This window comes from Myotis daubentonii, chromosome 2 (genome assembly GCF_963259705.1).
Source record: "Myotis daubentonii chromosome 2, mMyoDau2.1, whole genome shotgun sequence".
Taxonomy (NCBI): Eukaryota; Metazoa; Chordata; class Mammalia; order Chiroptera; family Vespertilionidae; genus Myotis; species Myotis daubentonii.
The window spans coordinates 32,313,862-32,333,721 of NC_081841.1; the positions used below are offsets into that span (position 1 = coordinate 32,313,862).

Genomic DNA, 19,860 nt, shown 5'->3' on the forward strand with positions numbered 1-19,860 from the left:
CAGCCTTGTTTTCATAACATTTATATGCCTTTCCTTATTGGACAAGTCACAATAGCTTTTTTTCTGAAATGAAGAGTATTACAAATAACTCTTTAAAAAAAAGGTCAGTATTCTCTAAATATTCCTGATTAAAAATACGTTTTATCAGCTATTAAAGATACCGTGGAGGAAAATTAAGTACTTTTTGTAATGAAAGAAAAATGGACTAGTGTTAGCTTATCCAAACTTTTAAAGGTTTAGTTTCCAAGTTGTGTGTGTATCTGAGCCATTAAGAGATGGGATTACTGTCTATTAAGTATTCATAAAAAGATGACTTTTAAATTATGGAAATTATATAATTACTTAGAATTATCTTAAATCCTTTCTTACACCTTCACCATATGGGCTCTTTCTCTAAGATATAACCTTTTATTAGCTTTTTAAGTTAGAATCCATGGGAGAGATTTCTTTCCCCCAAAAATCTTAACCTCTATTGATGTATGTTTCTATTTTTTATTTCCCTCTTTGCCTAGCTTTCATGAAGCTCAAAGTGGAATTTGTGGCCCATATTTTATAATCGACTCTGGTGCATGCATTTCTAACTATTAATTTCTCAGATTTTTATTTAAGCCTTATTTTCCTTTTGATACCTTTATCTCTTTTTTAATATTTATTAGACTATGTAATTTTAAGTATAATAATTCACAACCTTTATGAAATGAGATAGGATATCTTACTTAGGAATGCAAAAAATAAATAATTGGGTTGTGTAAAATACTTTCCTGATTCCCATATCATTTATTTATCCATTAAAAAATTGTAATAATTCTTAAAGATGACATTGGGAGTCAATTTGGCCCAAGTAGAGCTGGAATCTTTTTTAACACTGGAGAAGACTAGATAAGGAGAACATCCCAGAGGTATGAAAATAGAATCTCAAGTTTTTTCTGTCACCATCTCTCATTCTTTCTCTCTGTTTTAATGACAGTGAAAACAAGGTAAAAACAAAACCCAAGTAATTTTATCATGACTGTACACATCACACAGTATAACTAAATCCAGGAAGACCTGCTTTTCATGCAAGATGGAAGGTGATGGTGTCAGGGCAAGCACTGCCTGGTGCCTGACCTTGGGGATCGACAGGAACTTGTCATGAAGCAAACTCCAGGTAACCATTGTTTACCAAGCTCTCTGCTGAATATTCACAAAACTGTTTCATGTACACTATCTGTTAAATGTGCCCAACAGAAATAAAATGTACACTCAACATTTCTCAGCCTTCTTTTGCCAATAATACCAAAAATAGGATTTACGAGTTCTATTGTTTCCAGTTCAAATTTCACATCCAAACATTTCCTTCTCTTAATTGGAGTTTAAAATGGAATCTATTCTTAAAATGTCCATAAATAGTCTTTACTTATTCTTGAGAGATGTCTGTGTATGTGAACAGCTGACTAAGCCACAACAGAATGCAGAATGATGGGTACAAGATGATATTAAAGAACATCTGTAGGTAGAGAGCAAGGTTTCCGGTCTTGGCACACCTGACATTTGGGGCCAAATAATTTCTCTTGGGGGGTGAGAATGGGGGTTGTCCTGTGCGTGATAGGTTGTCTGGCCTCTACTAACTAGATCAGTAGCAGCCTAATTTCCCTTTGTGACAGCCCAAAACATCTCCAGACATTACCTGATGTCCCCAAAGTTACACCTGATTTAGAACTGGTCAACAACCCAATTTCTTAGATAAGCTGTAAGCAAATTGTTCATAACTGCTTATGGGGAGTCTACTAGGTAGATAATACTACGGTTCTGAGGCACTTTATTACTGCCATGTGCTTTGAAGACACCAAGCCAACCATTCAACTATCCAGAAGAAGCACCATGCTATATACTTCCTTTTTTATGCCTTAAAGGGTACCCAACACATTAGTCTGATCTATTTATATCTCTAACTAGGTACTTCTAGTGTCTCATTTAAATTGGGTGTGAAGAGGAGTGACTGATTTCGCAGCCCCTTCTGAAGATTCTGGAAAAGATTACTTCATATTGCTTCTCTGAACATTGAACCATTAAGGCTCTGTTTGCATTTAAGCTTTATACATAATGCAAGTTTTCCATTCCTTCTTTTATTGCATGCTGAATTTTTAAATTATTTCTTTGTTATCCCTTTAATTTTAAAAATCTATCTTTACAATCTCAATCTTACATTTATCTCAGCAACATACTAGTTTATACTATTATAAATACTTATAAAATTGCTTTCTAATTCTTAATTTATGACACTTAAAGTTTCCATAAATTTAAATAAACAAACAAATAAATAAATAGCTGTGCTCTGACTCCTAACATGGGACTTCATTGCTTTAATCGCTTCCCTTACAGTGGTTCTCAACCTTCCTAATGCCGCGACCCTTTAATACAGTTCCTCATGTTGTGGTGACCCCCAACCATAAAATTATTTTCATTGCTACTTCATAACTGTAATTTTGCTACTGTTATGAATCGTAATGTAAATATCTGATATGCAGAATGTATTTTCATTGTTCGCGACCCACAGGTTGAGAACCACTGCCTTAGGAGATCATCAGATGTGTGACAGAGCAATAGACACTAATTTAAAATGCACATACTTGCTCCAGTGAACTTTTCCTTCCAGTGCCTGCATCTCGCCTAGGATGGCAAGGAGAAGAGAGGACTTCCCACATCCCACTTGGCCCACAATCATGGTTAACTGACCTAGAGAAACGAACAAAGGATAATAACAGAATGAGGTGGAATTCTCTTTGTAAAATCAGACCAAAATACATTTAAAAAGGTCAACATTTCACAATCAATGGCTAGTTTTGGTCTCCGGCAATAAGGTATTCTAACAGCTCCTTTCTCTAATAAGTTTTTTGAAAAAGGAAAGAAAAATTAAAAGATATAGGTCTTGAGTTATTATTTTTCAAGCTATAAATAAGAATAGGTAACATTGATGAACAGAGAGCATTGAAATCGTTGCCTAAATAATTTAGATTAGTTTTAACTTTATATTTCAATTCATCCAGGAAAAAAAGGCAGTTCTGACTAAAATTGATCACTGGGATGAGTGATTTGGGTTGTTAATAAGATGTCTTCTCCAATTTCTTACATTGATTTGCATGTATAATTGAAAAATCCCAAGCTACTGACCATCAGATGAGGTAAAAAAATATTTCTATTCAACTATTCAGACATTTTAAAGACAAATTATTGTATATTTCAGCCTTGAATGTCTTGAAAACTTTATCAGTCCTCCTTAGGGGTAAAAAAATAATAATTTTCTTATCAACTCTTTCTTTAAATCCTTTCTCAAATGAAATGAGAAATCAACAACCCCATTATTTAGATGGGTCAAATCAACAAATGAACTGACCACAGTTAATTTGTACAGTAAATAACTTGTCCAAAGATCTACACTCAGTAGTACAAGGCAAGTCTTATCATTTCCAGTTATTCCCACAGTGATACAGTGACTCATGAGCTCCATGGTGAAAATAATGTTTATGAATTTTTAAAATCTTTTTGTTAAGCTCAATTATCTTGGAAACCCATGGTTGTGATAATTAACAATCACAAAAATTAGTAACAAATGATGCCTACCTGTTGGAATTCGAATATTTATATTGGATAATGTAGCTAAGCCACTGCCCCATGAAAAGTACCCATTTGTGACCTAGAAAATAAGAATACAAAAATTAAATTATAAAATTATGTAAATATGTAGTGTTAAAAAATAATTCCAATTAAAATAAATTTTCTTTACAAAGCACTGGCAGACTTTCAATACAAAATAGAACACGCAGTGGTGAAATTCTAACGCAGAGTTATTAATATTTAAGAGTTATAAGTGAAAAACAAACAAGAATGGACATTAAAGGAGGCTCTCTGAATTAATGACATTATGAAGAATGCTGAAAATTTGGGATTACTAGGCCATTTTCATGTGAGCAGTCTTAAAAAGCAATCCTCCCAGATATTTTCCAAGTAACACCCTTCATTTTTTTCTCACTACTAGGCAATTCCTAGAATCTTGGTGATGCAAATTAAAGAACAGAAATAACTACAGCTCCAGCTGGTTTGGGTCAGTGGATAGAGCTTCAGCCTGCAGACTGAAGGGTGCCTGGTTCAATTCCAGTCAAGGGCACATGCCCAGTTGTGAGCCTGATCCCAAGTAGGGGCTATGCAGGAGGCAGCTGATCAGTGATTCTCTGTCATCATTGATGTTTCTCTCTCTCTCTCTCTCCCTCTCCCTTCCACTCTCAAATAATTTGGTTGGAATAATTTGTAGTTCTTTTTTTTAAATGTTACCTGAGGAGAAAGGTTTTCTAATAAATGAGTTTCTTGAACTATATGGATTCATTGTTATTCATTGAAATGAACAAAAATAGGTACAGATACAGAGAAGCATTGAACATACTCAAACTTCAGTGGAAAGACAGGGGGCGGGGGGGGGGAGGGTATGTGTGGAAGAAATCAATCAAAGGACATGTATGCATGCATATAAGCATAGCCAATGGACACAGACACTAAGGGGTAAGGGCATGTGCTGGGGGGAGAGGGCGCCGGGGGTGGTCAATGGGGGGAAAAGGAGACATATGTGATACTATACTTAATATTTTAAACAATAATAATAATAACAAGTAAAGAGGATAGAGGAATAAAGCACAGAAATAAGGCAACATTGCTTGGGGGTTTATGTACAAACCTCAACAACCAGCAAAGATCACAAGACCTTAGAATTATCCAAAGCAATCTATTTCTTTTATTTTTGTTATTATTTTATTTTGGCAATCTACTTCTTTTAGCAGGCTTCAAGTGGACTTTGTAGTTTTAATAGTTACAATAATGGGTAACAAAAGAGGTATGACAGAATCCCAAGATTGAGAAGGTGAATAGAGAGTTGAAGGTAGGGGAAATGTCCAAAAAATTAGGGAAAATTAAAGTATGATATACCTTGCTCATAAATTAATATTTTGCTTCAAAACCACATATTATGAAATTTCTAAACACATTATTTTTTATAATTTTGCAAAATAGATTGATAATGTCTAAATTGTTACAAAGTATATACCTAAAAACATCTTCACAAAACAACTTGAAGAGTGAAAAAGTTGTTTAAAAAGGGTAGATTGTTTTCTTCCAAATAGGTTTTCTCTAGCTTGCAAATGTGTGGCATTTATGTATGAAATATCCATCGCATAGATATGCATAAAATTAGTCCTGGAAAGCGGGTGGCAGGGAAGGGCTAAGTTATTGATTACTTTACAAATATTTGCTGAGCATGCACTCTGTCTGAGGCGCTGTGTTGGAACTGATGTAGGCTACAAAGAAGGTATAATGCAGCCTCCCTACCCCTATGGATCCTATTATCAGGAGAGTATAAAAACAACGGGTAGCCCTGGCTGGGTGGCTCAGCTGGTTGGAGCACTGTCCTGTACACCAAAAGGTTGTGGGTTTGATCCCAGGCAGGGAGCATATTGGAGGCAACTGATCAATGTTTCTCTCACATAGATGTTTCTCTCTCACCTCTCTCTCTTTCCCTGCCTCTAAGTAAGTAAGTAAATAAATAAAAAATAACATATCCTCAGGTGACAATTTTAAAAAATCATGGACATAAGTGTAATATAAGACACTGGGCTAAGTAATAAGCAGATGGGACAGACAGTAAATGCAATAGCAGTTCAGAAAGAAAATCATTTATGTCTGAAATGGGTAAAAAAAAAAAAAAAAAAAAACACCTGCAGAAGGGGAAGCCTTTTAACCAGTTTTAGAAAAGATATTTAATTTTAATGAAGGCCTTTCTGGGTAAAGAACTACAATAAGAATAGGTGCAGAATCAAAAACTATGAGACATATTGTGAGAATAATAAAGGTGACTGCGACAGGGGTTTCAGATACTTTGCCTAAATGACAATCAATGTTCAAAGAAATTATACAAACTCGGAAGCTGAGGACTCTTTCTCTAAGAGTATAAGCAAGGAGGCTAAAGGAGGTGCAGACAGAGATGGTTTGGAAGAGGGTTAGCATGGAACCGAGAGGCATCCAGTGGGTTGGGAGTGAAGGTTATCTGCAGAAAGAGGGTGCAAACGGAAAGATAGGAGAGGGGGAGAGAGTGGTGACTGTCTAAGAGCTACTGTAGATTATGGAAAATAATGCTGGTGAGAGGCATGCAAAAGAATTACCACGGACTACTGAGCATCAGTTGAGGTTGGAGATAATAAATCTGTGGTTAGGCCAACTTGGACCATTTTCTCCATAGTACTCAGCAGCCTGCTTAAAGCAGTGTAGGACATGAGGTTGGGATTGCTTACAGAAAGGTGCTGAAGGACTGGGAGAAAACAAAGGAGCTCAAGTTACTGGAGGTTGAAATGAGGTTTAAAAACAGTAACAGTGAAGGTGAAGGCCTAAGAGAGCTGGAGGGTAGGGATCTGATGTGAGTGACTGACTGGTACTAAAAGGTTTAAGACTTCAGAGGAGCAACAGCCTCAGGATGTGGCCAAATGTGAGCACAGGTGCAGCTGTGGAAGTAGATTTAAGGGATTTCTGGACTGGGATACGAGATAGGCTGCGTATTTGGAAGTTAAATCTCATCCATGCGTGCACCAACTAAGGTAAAGAGATGAACTAGAAAACAGATCCCTGAATCTCCAAGGAAGGAGGGAGTGCAGCTAACACATAAACCTTTGCAAAGGTTCATGAAAGAATAGGTGCAAAAATGATCATCATAGAAAGATTTATGACAGAGGGAAGATGAAGGCAAAGCCAGTGTTCATCACTCGGGGATAAGCAAAACACAGTGATGCATGCCACAGGGTACAATAGTGCAGGTAGGAGGAGCACACCATCATAAACCATTTCAGGAAACTGAAAGCACAAGATACTCAGGACAACACTACCTATTTTACAGGATATGAGTGTGTTTAAGTGCATACATCGAGCACATAACAGCCGGTGCCACAATGATGAGGGGAAGGAGGAGAGAGATGAGAGAGCACAGCAATGTGTGTGTTGGGGACCTTCAGAGGGACTGCCATGCTTTAGTTGGTGGTGGCTGCATAGCTGTTTACTTTTTCATTTAATGGTACCTATATGTTTTATGTACTTTTTTTGTTATATTTCACAATAAAAATATTTCAAGAAGATGAATGAGTTATTACCAATTTGGGAATTATTGCCATAAGTAAACAATTAATTTGGGCTGGAAGGTGGGCTTGAAACTGTAGTGGCCATTCAGAGGCATAGCAGACTCTAGCCCATTTATAAAGGGGGTTTCTGAGATTTTTTTTTTTGTAGATTTTTTTGGTTTGTTTTTTATTATTTATTTACTGGTGCAGGAAGTGTCAACTTTAGGGGGGGGGGGAAATAATGGCCTCCTGTTTTTACACTCAAAATAAGAACAAATTTATAAGGCACATACAAAAGACGTATTTTTAGATTCCTACTATTTTGAACAGAAAATGTCAATTAAAAAAACGAACCCTGTTTCCTTATTCACTAATGCACTTATCTTAGCACAGTTGAAAATTAGCAGCATAGAGGATCCTTTCTAGTCTCTCATTACTTATTTTTTCATAACCTAGTACTTCACACCCTACTTACACATTATAATTGCCTATAAAACTACTAGAATTATTTTTAAACGGTATACATGTGTTTTATATATATCTAAAGCTCTCTAGGATATTCTAACATATAGCCAAGGTTAAGAGTCACTACAGTTCTTTCTAATTCACAGGTGACATATTTTATCCTCAAAACAACCTTACTGAACAGGGATCTCCACCTCAAGATGGACAAACCATGGCTCAGAGAGGCAAAGTAATTTTCCCCAAAGTCACACGTCAAATTAACGGCAGAGGTGGGGCTCTCATGGGCTTATTCCATCCACTAACACATTTGCTCAAGTTTTGTAAGTGCTTATTGTAGGACGGGTACTGTGCCAGGCAATAAGGAATGAGAGAAGAATTAAATAGCTTTTTATACACTCCACTGAGCCTCCCTCGCTCTCTGATTGGCTGGGCAGTGCGGGGAGTTGGATAGTCTGGAGCAGCCGAAGCAGCTAGTTTTCTAGAAGGGCTAGTTTCCTGGACTCTGGTGGCTCCGAAGTCCAGAGGCTTTCATTGCTGCAAGCATCTGTTCCAGTCTCTACCCAGCACTGGCCCCTCCCCAGGGCTTATCCAAACTAACAGTCCTCAGCCTGTATTACTCTGGTAGCCTGTCCTGGCGAAGCACATGTGGCTGGGAGAGTACCCACAGCTGAGTTTAAAATTAGGTCAGTATTGGGAACCTGGGGAATGCATGCAGCTCTGGTCTAAACTTTTCCTGGTTGAAGATACTTACTATCTCATTTATTTCCTTAAAAACTGGATTTATAATACTGGTGTTCTCTGTAAATCAATGTACTTGGTACATAAACATAAGCATATGAAGGGAATGATGTTGGATACTAACTTCTAATGCTAATTCAGAAGAAAGGCTCGTTCTCACGCTATGAGAACATACCGCTGAGGCAAAACTGTGGTTGGGAGGTCAGGAAGAACTGAGAATTCTAAACTCATCAGAATATTTTTAAAAATGTTATAAGATTAGTGATCATTGTAAAGAGGCTTTAAAAACACGTTTGAGGACACATGTGCCGAACTTCACCATAACATTAATGTTTCTATTCGTGTAAGAATCCAGGAAGTAGAATAACCTTTATTGCAATGTCCTCTGATTCTGCAGGACGTAGACGTCGTGTTGATTGCTCATGGCTGTCCAGGTGATATCTTCCAGGCTGTTTCCTGTTTATAGTCTTTGGCTGTTGCATTCCAAATGGAAAAGAACACAAATTGAAGCTTTATGAAAAAATTGAGGTTTGACTGAACTCACATTGCTGCTCCTCCATTTGAATTTCAAGAAAAAGAAACAAGTAAATGTCATACTTAAATTATTTCACTGGTTTCTCCCTCCCCCTTCCCCCCAAAAAGGGCAAATTATTATGAAAAAGTGTTAAGCTATAATTTTAAGTTTAATTCACATCTTTTAAGAAAAATGAAAAAACACAAAAATATGTGACTTGCAAAACGATGGAAGTTAAAGTGTCAAACCCCAAGCTAGGTTTTGGAGATCTTTTCTCCAGCTATTGGATGAATACACCCAGGCAATAAAGAACTGTGCGTCATGTCAAAAGGCACACAGACTAATTCAGGTTAAACCCGAATCTACTTGTTAGGCTACCAGGCTTGTAAACGTTCCAGCAGTACATTTGTTATTGCATTCTGAATCATGAGGATTTTGAATCTCAAACACTCACTTAAATCAGATCGGGCTAACATCACCTGAGGATCCATTGTGGACTGAGAAAAGGTATAAAGAACTAGGATGTTTTCCCCCAAACATGCATATTATTTCATAAGGAAAACCCACAAGCATTGTAAAGTGATCTGGTCTTTATCAAATACTAGAGGCCCAGCACACGAAATTCATGCATGGGTATGGTCCCTAGGCCTGGCCTGCGATCAGGACCATCTTCCCCAGCTGCTGGCAGCCGCCCACCCCCCCACCGCCACCCACCCCCCGGTTCCCCATTTGCCATCTTGCACCCGAGGTGGGCCTGGCCCAGGATATACTTCGAGCCCCTGTAGGAGGTTGTGATCCCCCCTGGGGGAGGCCTGTTCGTGGTAGGTGCTTTTGTGTGAAGTTTTTTTCAGGTAAGGGATGGGGCATGGGCCCAATGCCTGAGAGAGTTCCAGGGGGCCAGTGGCACTATGAGGGTCTTCTGGTCCTGCCCAAATGTTCACTGCATGCATTCACTGGAGGATTCTACTTGTAGGGTCCTGGGGCGTGACAACCCATCCCACAAAATGGTCCCATTCGATTTCACGTCGCATCACCACTGAGGAGGGGAAGATCAGGTGCTTTAAGCAGAGAAGATGGAATTCTGAACAGGGTTAGGATTCAGCAGCATCAGGAGACAGGTTTCTCAACTCACCTCACCGACACCTGCTACCTTGCTGATGGCTTCCCCCCCCCCCCCTCAGGGAGCAGGTGGGGAGGAGTGAGGAGCAACTGTCTGCAGCTATGGGCAGGCCTGTATCTCGGCTGGGCTGTCAGGAAAGAACGCCAGCCAACTGGCCCGCCCCCCGCCGCCACCCACCCCTGGTTCCCCATCGGGCAATCAGAGCCTGCTGGGGGGAAGGGAACTGAGAGGTTGGCCTCTCCCTGCACCTTGCTCACCAGCACCCCCCCATCCCCCACCAGTCACCCTCTGTGTGAAGGCAACCGGTGGGGCAGGGACATTGGCCTGGCCTCGCCCACCCCCAGTTCCCTGTTCCCCATCGGGGGAAGGGACCTAGAGGTCGGCCTGCGGACTGGGGCAGCTCCTGCATTGAGAGTCTTCCCCCTGGTGGTCAGTGAGCATCATAGCAACCAGTTGGTCCGCCATTCCGTCAATTTGCATATTACCCTTTTATTATAAAGGATTACAGCATTGTTCTTAGTCAAATGACTAAAGCATCTATAACAGGGGTGGGCAAACTTTTTGACTTGAGGGCCACAATGGTTTCTTAAACTGGACCGGAGGGCCGGAACAAAAGCATGGATGGAGTGTTTGTGTGAACTAATATAAATTCAAAGTAAACATCATTACATGAAAGGGTACGGTCTTTTTTTTTTTTTTTTTAGTTTTATTCATTTCAAACGGGCCGCATCCGGCCCGCAGGCCGTAGTTTGCCCATGGCTGATCTATAATAATAAAAGCATAATATGCTAATTAGACTGGACATCCTTCCAGACGTCCTTCCAGATGAAGCCGGGGCTGCGAGGAAAGCCTGGGTCCTAGGTGCCTTCTGGTGGCTGGAGGGAAGCCGGTGCCGGCAGTCGGGGGGAAGGAAGGCCTACTCTTGCACAAATTTCGTGCTTCGGGCTTCTAGTCCATAATAAAGATGCCAGCTGTCATTGAATAGTCTTCAGGTACTTAAGATGAACCTAAACTGTCATAACTAAAAATTTGTTATTCTCTAATTTTGAGTTTAATTTCAAGGGATAAAGACAATTGACGAAAGAGAAGGTAGAAAATTCTGATCTGTAAGCCTCTAATATAGAAAAGTTTATAAGCTCAATATTTAAATACCTTATACAGATTGTGAAGGCTAAATAGTAATATACTTTAAAACTGATAAACTACATATAAAAGCAAAGAACTGTTAAATTTGGAAGGGGGTCTGGAATTATAGGTTTAGCTTTTTGAAAAATTCAATGAGCGTTACTATCAGAATTAGGAATGTACTCAAATAATCAATAACTTAACCCAAATAAGATACTGTTCTTCCAACTTCCATCATTGATATATATCAACTGCATCTCACATCATCAAATAGGCTACATGCAAATAAATTCACAGATTAAAAAGTCGCTAAGAAGTATCAATGTTTTTGGCACACAGAAAACACTCAATGCATTTTAACTTAAAAAATAAAAAAGAGTGCTTATGAAATTTTATCTTAGTTTTGTTTTTCTTCTCACAGTCCTCACAGATGGCCCTAGAAGAACACTGTAGGAGATGCTGTAGAAAGTCACTATCATTTAAGCTAAATATATTTTCCACACAAGACAGGTCTACACCTATACATACATTTAATGTTTTCTAGAATAATTCTATAGTAGTCTTGCCCCCAGAGGTCCAAAAGGAATGACTTCATGTTCTTCACAAAACTAAGGAGAGGGTGGGAGGAGGAGATGTGTTGACAGAGATTTGAGTCGGAGCTCCACAGATGTAATTTGAAGAGACTTTGGCTCTAGAATGTCACTAATTCTCCATGGAGATTCTACAGCCAAAACCACTTAACTCTAAGCTTTTACAGAATACATAGCATCTTAAGCGCTCTCAAGAGGAGTTTCCATTAGTGTTATTTTCAAACACACAGCTTTTTCAACTCCATTTTTAAAAGTTTGTCGTTTGTGGTTTGGCCCATCAGCCGTGATGAATGACCCTGAAAGACATCAGAAGTCCAGTCTGGTTTCAATAACCCTGAAGATATTAGATGCATTTGAAGGGGATTTTTTTTTAGATTCCAAAAATCTTTTCTCTGTTCAATTTTTCTTCTATCCCTCATCTCATACAAAAGATTCTTCAGATTTCCCTAACTCCACAAACTTGACCTCCCACATCCCCTTTCTTGAGGTCATCTCACCCTGCTCTTCCTCTACAGCTCTGCAATGAGTTCTTTGGTAACCTCCTATCATCCCAAGTGTGACAAGGCTCTTCTAATCAAATGCTTCACTTTCCTGCTGCCTCAAAATGTAGACGCTTCATAATGTGTTCTTGCCTTTGTGTTCATATCCACACAATAGCAAACAAGCATTTTGAGGCATGTCCACAAACATGGACGGTGATTCCTTCTCAGACAAAAGTCACACCTGCTCAACAAAACAACTTAACAGAGAGTAAAAAAATAACTCTGAAACGCAGAAAAATAACAACAAACCTAAATACAGCCAACTGCTCATCTTAACTGTTTTCAGTATTTTTAAACATGATGTAAAGAAAAATTTAAGATTGATTGATTTCTGATAAAGGCTTTCCAAACCTCAATCAATTCCAGCCAGGAGACTGCATGTGCATTTTGGTTTGGTTACATATATGGTAAATCCATTCATATTTTTTCCCTAAGAGTAACATGAGTAACTAATATTAACTTATACCATAACTCATTTTAGAATAACACCTTTCTGTTTTACTGTTATGAAAATACATATTAATTTTAAAGTCTTTAGAATTTTTCAGACATGCCTTTCAAAAGTCTAGTTCCATTGATTTAAATATTATCTGATTGCTAATGACTCATATCTTTACACCTTCAATTGCTGATTTCTCTTCTTGGATGTAAATATATATCTCAAGATCATCATGTGCAAAAATATACCTCTTGATTTCACCTCAACACAAACTTACTCATTTCTCAACCTCTGGATATCAGTTAATGGTCCACCATCTACCCAGCAGTCAAACCAATAACCTGACTCATCCTTGAGTCCTCTTCCTCCTTCATTCCCTCCATGCAATCTATTAGCAAGTCTTTGTAAGCCCAGCCTAAAGAAATAAATTTGGTCACTTCCTCTCCAGGTCCACTGAAACGCAATAAAAACTAATTTCAACGATTAATTTTTGTCTTATTTTATAAAGACCTCTTTAGTGATCTATCTGTTCTACTCTTGTCTCCATTGACTACTTTCTACCAAGTAGCCAAAGTGACCTTTTAGAAATATAAACAAATTAATATCATTCCCTACTTTGAAACTGTCTAGTGGTTTCCTATTCCATGCTAATAAAATCCAAATCTTTCCATATCTATAAGACCCTTAATCCTTGTTCTTACTTTGTCCTTTCTCTTCCTCCTTTACTAGGCTTTGCCGTAGTGCTCCTCTGCTCCTTGAAGACACCACATTAATTACTACCTTGAGGTCTTTGCATGGGCTAGTTCTCTGCCTGAAATGCTCTTTCCCAGAGTTTTGCAGAACAGGTGCCTACTCTTCATTCAGGTATCATCTCAAATGCCAGCTATCAAAGGGACCTTCTGGGAAATTACCACCCTGCTTCAAGTATCCCAGTCACTCTCTAATCATTTTATTTTCTTTCCACAGCAAAAATTATCTCATTTTTTTTTACTTGTCTAACATCTTCTTCTGCCTTAAGAAAGCAAACTCTGTGACAAGAACAATCTTCTCTGCCTTGTTCATTGCTGCATGTATAGGTCTTGGCATGAAGCACAGGGTAGTCAGTAAGTGGAAGCACAGGCAAATACATGCCATATTACATGTATTACATGGCAAAATAATATTGACTGTATTTCCAACCGTTATGTAGATACTGAGTAAGTATTTGTGTAATAGATAAGTAAACTGGTTCAAGACTTAAAATACTCAAGTTTTAATTCTGGCTCTTCCACTTACTAATTTTCTGACTTTATTCAAGCCATATCACATGCAAACTTAATATATTAACCTGAAAAAGAAAAATAGGTGATGTAATGTAGTGTTAAGTGAGTCAAAAGACATAATGCATCAGAAAGCACTTTTTAAACTAAAACGTGTATTACAGCTAAAAAGTATTATAAGAATATGGTACAGTTGTAAACTGATTTTGTATTATTTTTATATAAAGCTTGGGGTACAACCTCTCAATTTCCATTCGAATTGAACATGTGCTGTCTTGGGGATATCAAGTACAGCATAAAAAACATAGTCAATAATATTATAATAACTATGTACAGTGCCAGGTAAATACTAGATTTATTGGGGGGAACACTTTGTAAGTTATATAAATGTCTAACTCCCATGCTGTACACCTGAAATTAATATAATATTGAATGTCAACTATAATTGAAATATAAAAAATAGATTATTTAAATAAAATAAAAACATGTGCCGAGTCTCTTGGGAAAATGCTTTGATGACTTATAAAGATAGGCCTCACACATTTATTGACTGATTTTAGATGTGTGAGATTTGTTGTAGAAGCAGGTGTCAATCATTTTTCATATAGATTAAAGTGAAGCTTACAATTTCTTCTCAATGCACCCATTTTAAAGCATTCACTCACTATTCACAAGTTTCAGTAACAAGAAAAAACACTTACAACTCCAGTGTGCTTCTTACAGGACTCAAAAGGAAGAGAACTTTCACCAGTTCGCCAGCTGTCATCACCAATCTCATCACTAAGGAGAAACTCATTCAACTTTTGAACACTGCAACAAATAAACAAACACAAAGGGTCAAAAATAAGGCCACCAATAGTGAAGTTCTACTTAAACAAACTCTTCCTCTCACTAGCCTGTTGAGCAAGCAACTTAAAATCATGTCTCCAGACCAACTGGAAATTCAACTCAGACAAACGAGCATCCTAAATTGCTCAGGAATGATGGATTCCCGGGACATAGCACTTTTAGTTCTAAAAATGGAAAATTTTCAGAAAAAAACAGAATCAATCAGTCACCTTAAATTGGTCAAATTACCTTTGCACATTTTTGTTTGTTTGGTTTGGTTTCATTTTTGGTGGGTGTTTTTTTTTTTTGCATTTGTATTCCTTGTCAAAGATAATAGAGTTGGAGAGGAGCTTGAAACAGGGTGGTTAAAAATAATACGTGAGGAAAGTACTCATTATTCTAACTTTACAAATGAGGGGAAATAAGTACAGAGAAGTTAAGTAACCTGCCTAAAAGCATTTAGTGTTAACACACAGATCTGGCGTCCATGGCCGCTATGCTATCTGGTTTACATGTTATATATTACACCTATTTTCTGAACCTGGTAAGGAGAGGGCCCTTTAGAGAGCTGGTACTCAAAATGTTGGCCAAGGACCAGCAGCATCAGCAACACCTGAAAGCTTACTAGAGACAGAGGACATCAGGCCCCACTCCAGACCTGCTTAATCAAAACATATCATCATCATAATAAAAGGCCAAGAGGCATCACGACCAAAACGACACCATGAGGTGCATGGAGCACCTCTCGGACCCTCCCCCATGGCACACAGGCTCCAATGGCAGCAAGGCTGGCAGTGGGCAGGTGGGCGGGGCATGCACGGGTGGGTGGGGCCGCGAGATTTCACGTGCTGGGCTTCTAGTGTTGTAATATGGCCCCGAGATGCTTTATACAACATTACAGTTTGAGAAACCCTACTCTAGAAGAGTAGTTTGCAAACTTTCTTCAGTATGGTCTGCTTAGGCTGGGCACAAAACTCATTGGTGCTCCCATCCCTCCTGCTCTAACTTTTCAGACCAATGTCACAGGATTAGAAGCAAAAGGAAAAAATCAAAGAAAACAATAACAAGATTGGAAAAATCCTCCTATAAATAAAACAGTACACTAAAAAAATTCTGTGAAGCTGCAAAAGAAGTGTTCCTTTTAGCATTCTAGAATGGGACAAACTGGCTTGGCACAGGCAGCATCAACCACAGGGAAAATATTGCCTTTAATAGGAGACTAGAAATTATGTATTTGAAACAATGGTTTCTTTTAAATTTTTTTTTTCATTTGAGCTTGTAGTCAAGTTAATTGCCTCCAGATAGGACGAGCTAGTTTGATTTTCTGACAGACTAATAAAATGAAGAAAAGTAAATTTAATTCAGTCTGTTGCCCATGACCTTTAAACCCTTTATGTTTACATGCCATAGAAACTATTTCCTCTCATGTTTTCAACATAAAGGTAGATAAAAATTCATTGGGGCAATCTATTAGCTTCCAAATTGTATTTGCAGGGAACTAAAAGAGATAATTGGTTAAGAAGAGCTCCAGCTGAATAATATTCCATTGTATGTAAATGCCACATTTTGTTTGTTTATTCATCCATTCATGGTCACCTGGGTTGCTTCCACTTTTTGGCTATTATAAATAGTGCTGTTATGAACACGGGTGTACAAATATCTATTCAAGCTCCTACTTTCAATTCTTTTGGGTATATACCCAGAAGTGGAATTGCCGCACTATATGATAATCCTATGTTTAATTTTTTTTTTTTTTGAGGAACTGCCATACTGTTTTCCATGGTGGCTGCACCATGGTTCTGGAATTCTTGACTCACTTAAACATAGTGATATGACAATATGGATGAACCTTGAAGACACTATGCTAAGGTAAATAAGCCACACACACACACACACACACACACACACACACACACACACGTGCATACACACAAGTGTATAATTCCATTTATATGAGATACTTAGAATAGTCAAGCTCATAGAGACAGAAATCAATGGTGGTTACCAGGGACTGGGAGGAGAGGTAAATGGAAAGTTATTATTTAATGGGTATAGAGTTTTGATTTGAGAAGGTAAAAAATTTCTGGAGACGGATTGAGGTGATGGTTGCACAACAGTATAAATGTACTTATTGTCACAACAGTACACTTAAAATGGTTTAAATGGAAAATATACATATGTATTTCACTACAATTAAAAAAAATTTCAGAGCCCAAAAAGAAAAAGAGCTTTGATTTGTGTACTCTTTTTGAGTCATTGCAGCAAAGCCTGGCCATACAGACTTTTTAAAAAAGTATTAGAAATGCCTTATGCAATGGCATTTTATTCACTCTAATGGCAGTTGTTACTTCTTTACTTTTTTTCATCAAGGAATAATAGACTATAATATTGCATTAGTTTCAGATGTATAACATGATTATTTGATATTTGTATATATTTCAAAATAACTATACATCTAGTTACATCTATCAACATACACACATACAAATTTTTTTCTTGAGATGAGAACTTTTAAGAACTATCTTAAAAGTAGTAGTAAAAGACCTTCTTTCCTCTTATAGATTTTGTCATTCTATTCTTAAGTTTTGAAGAGACTGGATTTTAAGGATTAGTCTTTCATCAATCAAAAGACTACCTCAAACAATCTCACCCTCTGTCTTCTCACACAAAGGAAAGTACAGGGCCAGCCCAGTTTATTTGCCTTGGTAACTCTAAGTCCAGCAGCTCCTTGCACATACTACTAGATGAATGTTTGTTGAATAAATCAAAGAAGGAGTAAATCCATAGTTCAGACATTTAAGTAAAGTTGGTTGATTCAATTCTCCATTTCACTTCTCCAGTACCCATATAAATCTTACTGAAGCTTTTATGGAATTAATGAGCCTCATTCTTGCTGAACATCAAGAAACAATGGTCTCTGAGCATAACTGGGGCAGGGGAGAACTTCATAACACCCAACTTCGCAACTCCAATTACAATGAACAATTGTCTATCTCTCCAATGTCAAAGGTATAACATAGTAATTCCTCAAGAAATGTCTGGTGAATGAATAAATGGGTAATACAACAAGCATTTCCTGTTCATATGAGGCCTTTCAGAAATCAGAGGCAAAACAATGATGAAAAATGCATGAATCCTGACCAAGGGTGAAGTAATTTCCACCATGCTGCCAGGATTATATTTTAAAAATCCAAATCTGTTCAGACAATTCTCTCTTTAAAATAACAAATGACACCCCTAGCTTTTCAGCATCCTTAGGATCATCTACAAGCTAATCAGGATTTTATTCTCCAGCTTCATCCCCTAACTCCATATCAGATCCTTTCTCCAACTACAGTCAACTACTTTCATCCCCTGAATGGACTGAGATCTCACCTACGTATTCACCCTTTCCCCTTGCATACATTGCTCCCTCACATAGAACATGTTTTCCCCTTTCCTTCAAATAACTGAGTCCTACTAATACTTTAAGATCCTATGAAGGATTCAACGCCTCCTTTAAACCTTTACTGGACAGACTATCTGCCTTGTCTCTTGATGAGCTTCAATGATCCCAGATATAGGCCAATTGGAATTCTGTATAGAGCCCTATAATAGCATAAGGTATTGTACTGTCATTGGGTTCCTCTCCTGTTCTCTCCAATTAGACTGTGGACTTCCTATGGATTTATCACTACCTTTCCTCTTTGCAATCCCCAGTGCAATGTCCTTAAAGTGCTAACAAGTGCATGTAGACCTACAGTGATATCTCTCTGAGGTATGGAATGGAGATTAGTAAAATGGTGGTAAATTAGTAAAATGGGGATTTTTTAAATGCTTAAAATATTTAGGCAATGTGCTGGGTACTTTGCATGCATTATTTCATTCTCTCAATTGCCAGAAACAGGACCTATTAGTGTGCCCATTTGATAACTGAGGAAGCTGAGACATAGAGATACTAACTAATGTGTTTGAGGTTAAACAATGAGTACTCCATGGCAGTGCTAAGATTTAAAAAGAAGGCATATTTGAGGCCAACCAATTTGCTATCCTGCCTCCATTATCCTTATAGGTCAGTATTTTATTAACTTCCCATATATTTAGATAATTTATAAACATACTTAAGGTTTTAATTACACTGCTATCTTCTCACTTTTCAAGTTTCACTTTGAGTATTTAGATACAACCTGAGTATTGTATACAGGTATCACATTAATTGGGAATAACGTTTTTGTTGCTGGCAGTTATTTTTCTTGTAGGAACTATGACATTTTTGTAAACAGAGACCAGGTCAAAGTGTACGCCTGCTCTATGACAAATATCAGTAACAATTTACTTGATTGAAGATAATTGCAATAGATGAGCCAAGCACACATTCCTTTGGGAGGTACAGGAGAGAAAGGACACGAAGTTATTTTCCAACAAAGCAGAGGATTTGTTTTGCACATTTTCCCCTTGGCAAATAACATCTTTGGACATAGATGTTGCATTATACATCAAATAACAGCAACCTAAATTCAAATTATTTATGAAGGGTATGACATATCAACTTACATTTTCCTCCAGAAAAGCAAAACACATAAATTACTTCCTTATAAATAAACCAAAGTGGAGAACTGAGGCGAGCATCCTGAAAAATCACTCTTATTCCAGTATCTTATTTTAGATAATAGTGACTTTTCTTACTTTTCTTCATATCTCACTCGGTTTTGCAAACTTAGACTTGGACACATCATTCTAAAATGTCCAGAAAACTCAAACGGGAAGGAGAAATCCTGAAACATAACTTCCTCTTTCTTCCATTTTATTATATGAGTACATGGGGTCCCACCCAATAAACAACTTGAAGAAATTTTGTCTAAAAGCTAGACATTTTTAGAAGAAAGCATAGAACTTTCCCATAGCAAACAAATTTAGCTGGCATGGAAATTTCCTACGGTAGAGACTTTATAAGCCTCTTACATGTACATATAACACAAATTAGGAATAGGCTGCACCCCATTCTAACCCAAAGAACTTCTGAACGCATTTAAAAATGCAGCGAAGAACTTAGGATTTCCACAGTCCTAAAGAAGAGGTTTCAAAATCAGCTGACCAAAGTCCCCGATTATAAACAGGCTGTTCAACTCGCTGTGGG

The 19,860-nt window shown here is 37.8% G+C and overlaps 1 protein-coding gene across 7 annotated transcripts in view; it reads right to left on the reverse strand.

Moving 5' to 3' along the window:
- ABCC9 (ATP binding cassette subfamily C member 9) overlaps positions 1–19,860 on the reverse strand; it is a 115,962-nt gene that overhangs the window by 55,876 nt on the left and 40,226 nt on the right. For all 7 annotated transcript variants that reach the window (XM_059682353.1, XM_059682357.1, XM_059682358.1 and 4 more), the window contains 4 exons: positions 14,618–14,726; positions 8,696–8,800; positions 3,601–3,673; positions 2,610–2,715 (listed from right to left, as the gene is read on the reverse strand). In XM_059682353.1, coding sequence (XP_059538336.1) covers positions 2,610–2,715; positions 3,601–3,673; positions 8,696–8,800; positions 14,618–14,726 — 393 coding nt within the window. The remainder of the gene's footprint in view (positions 1–2,609; positions 2,716–3,600; positions 3,674–8,695; positions 8,801–14,617; positions 14,727–19,860) is intronic.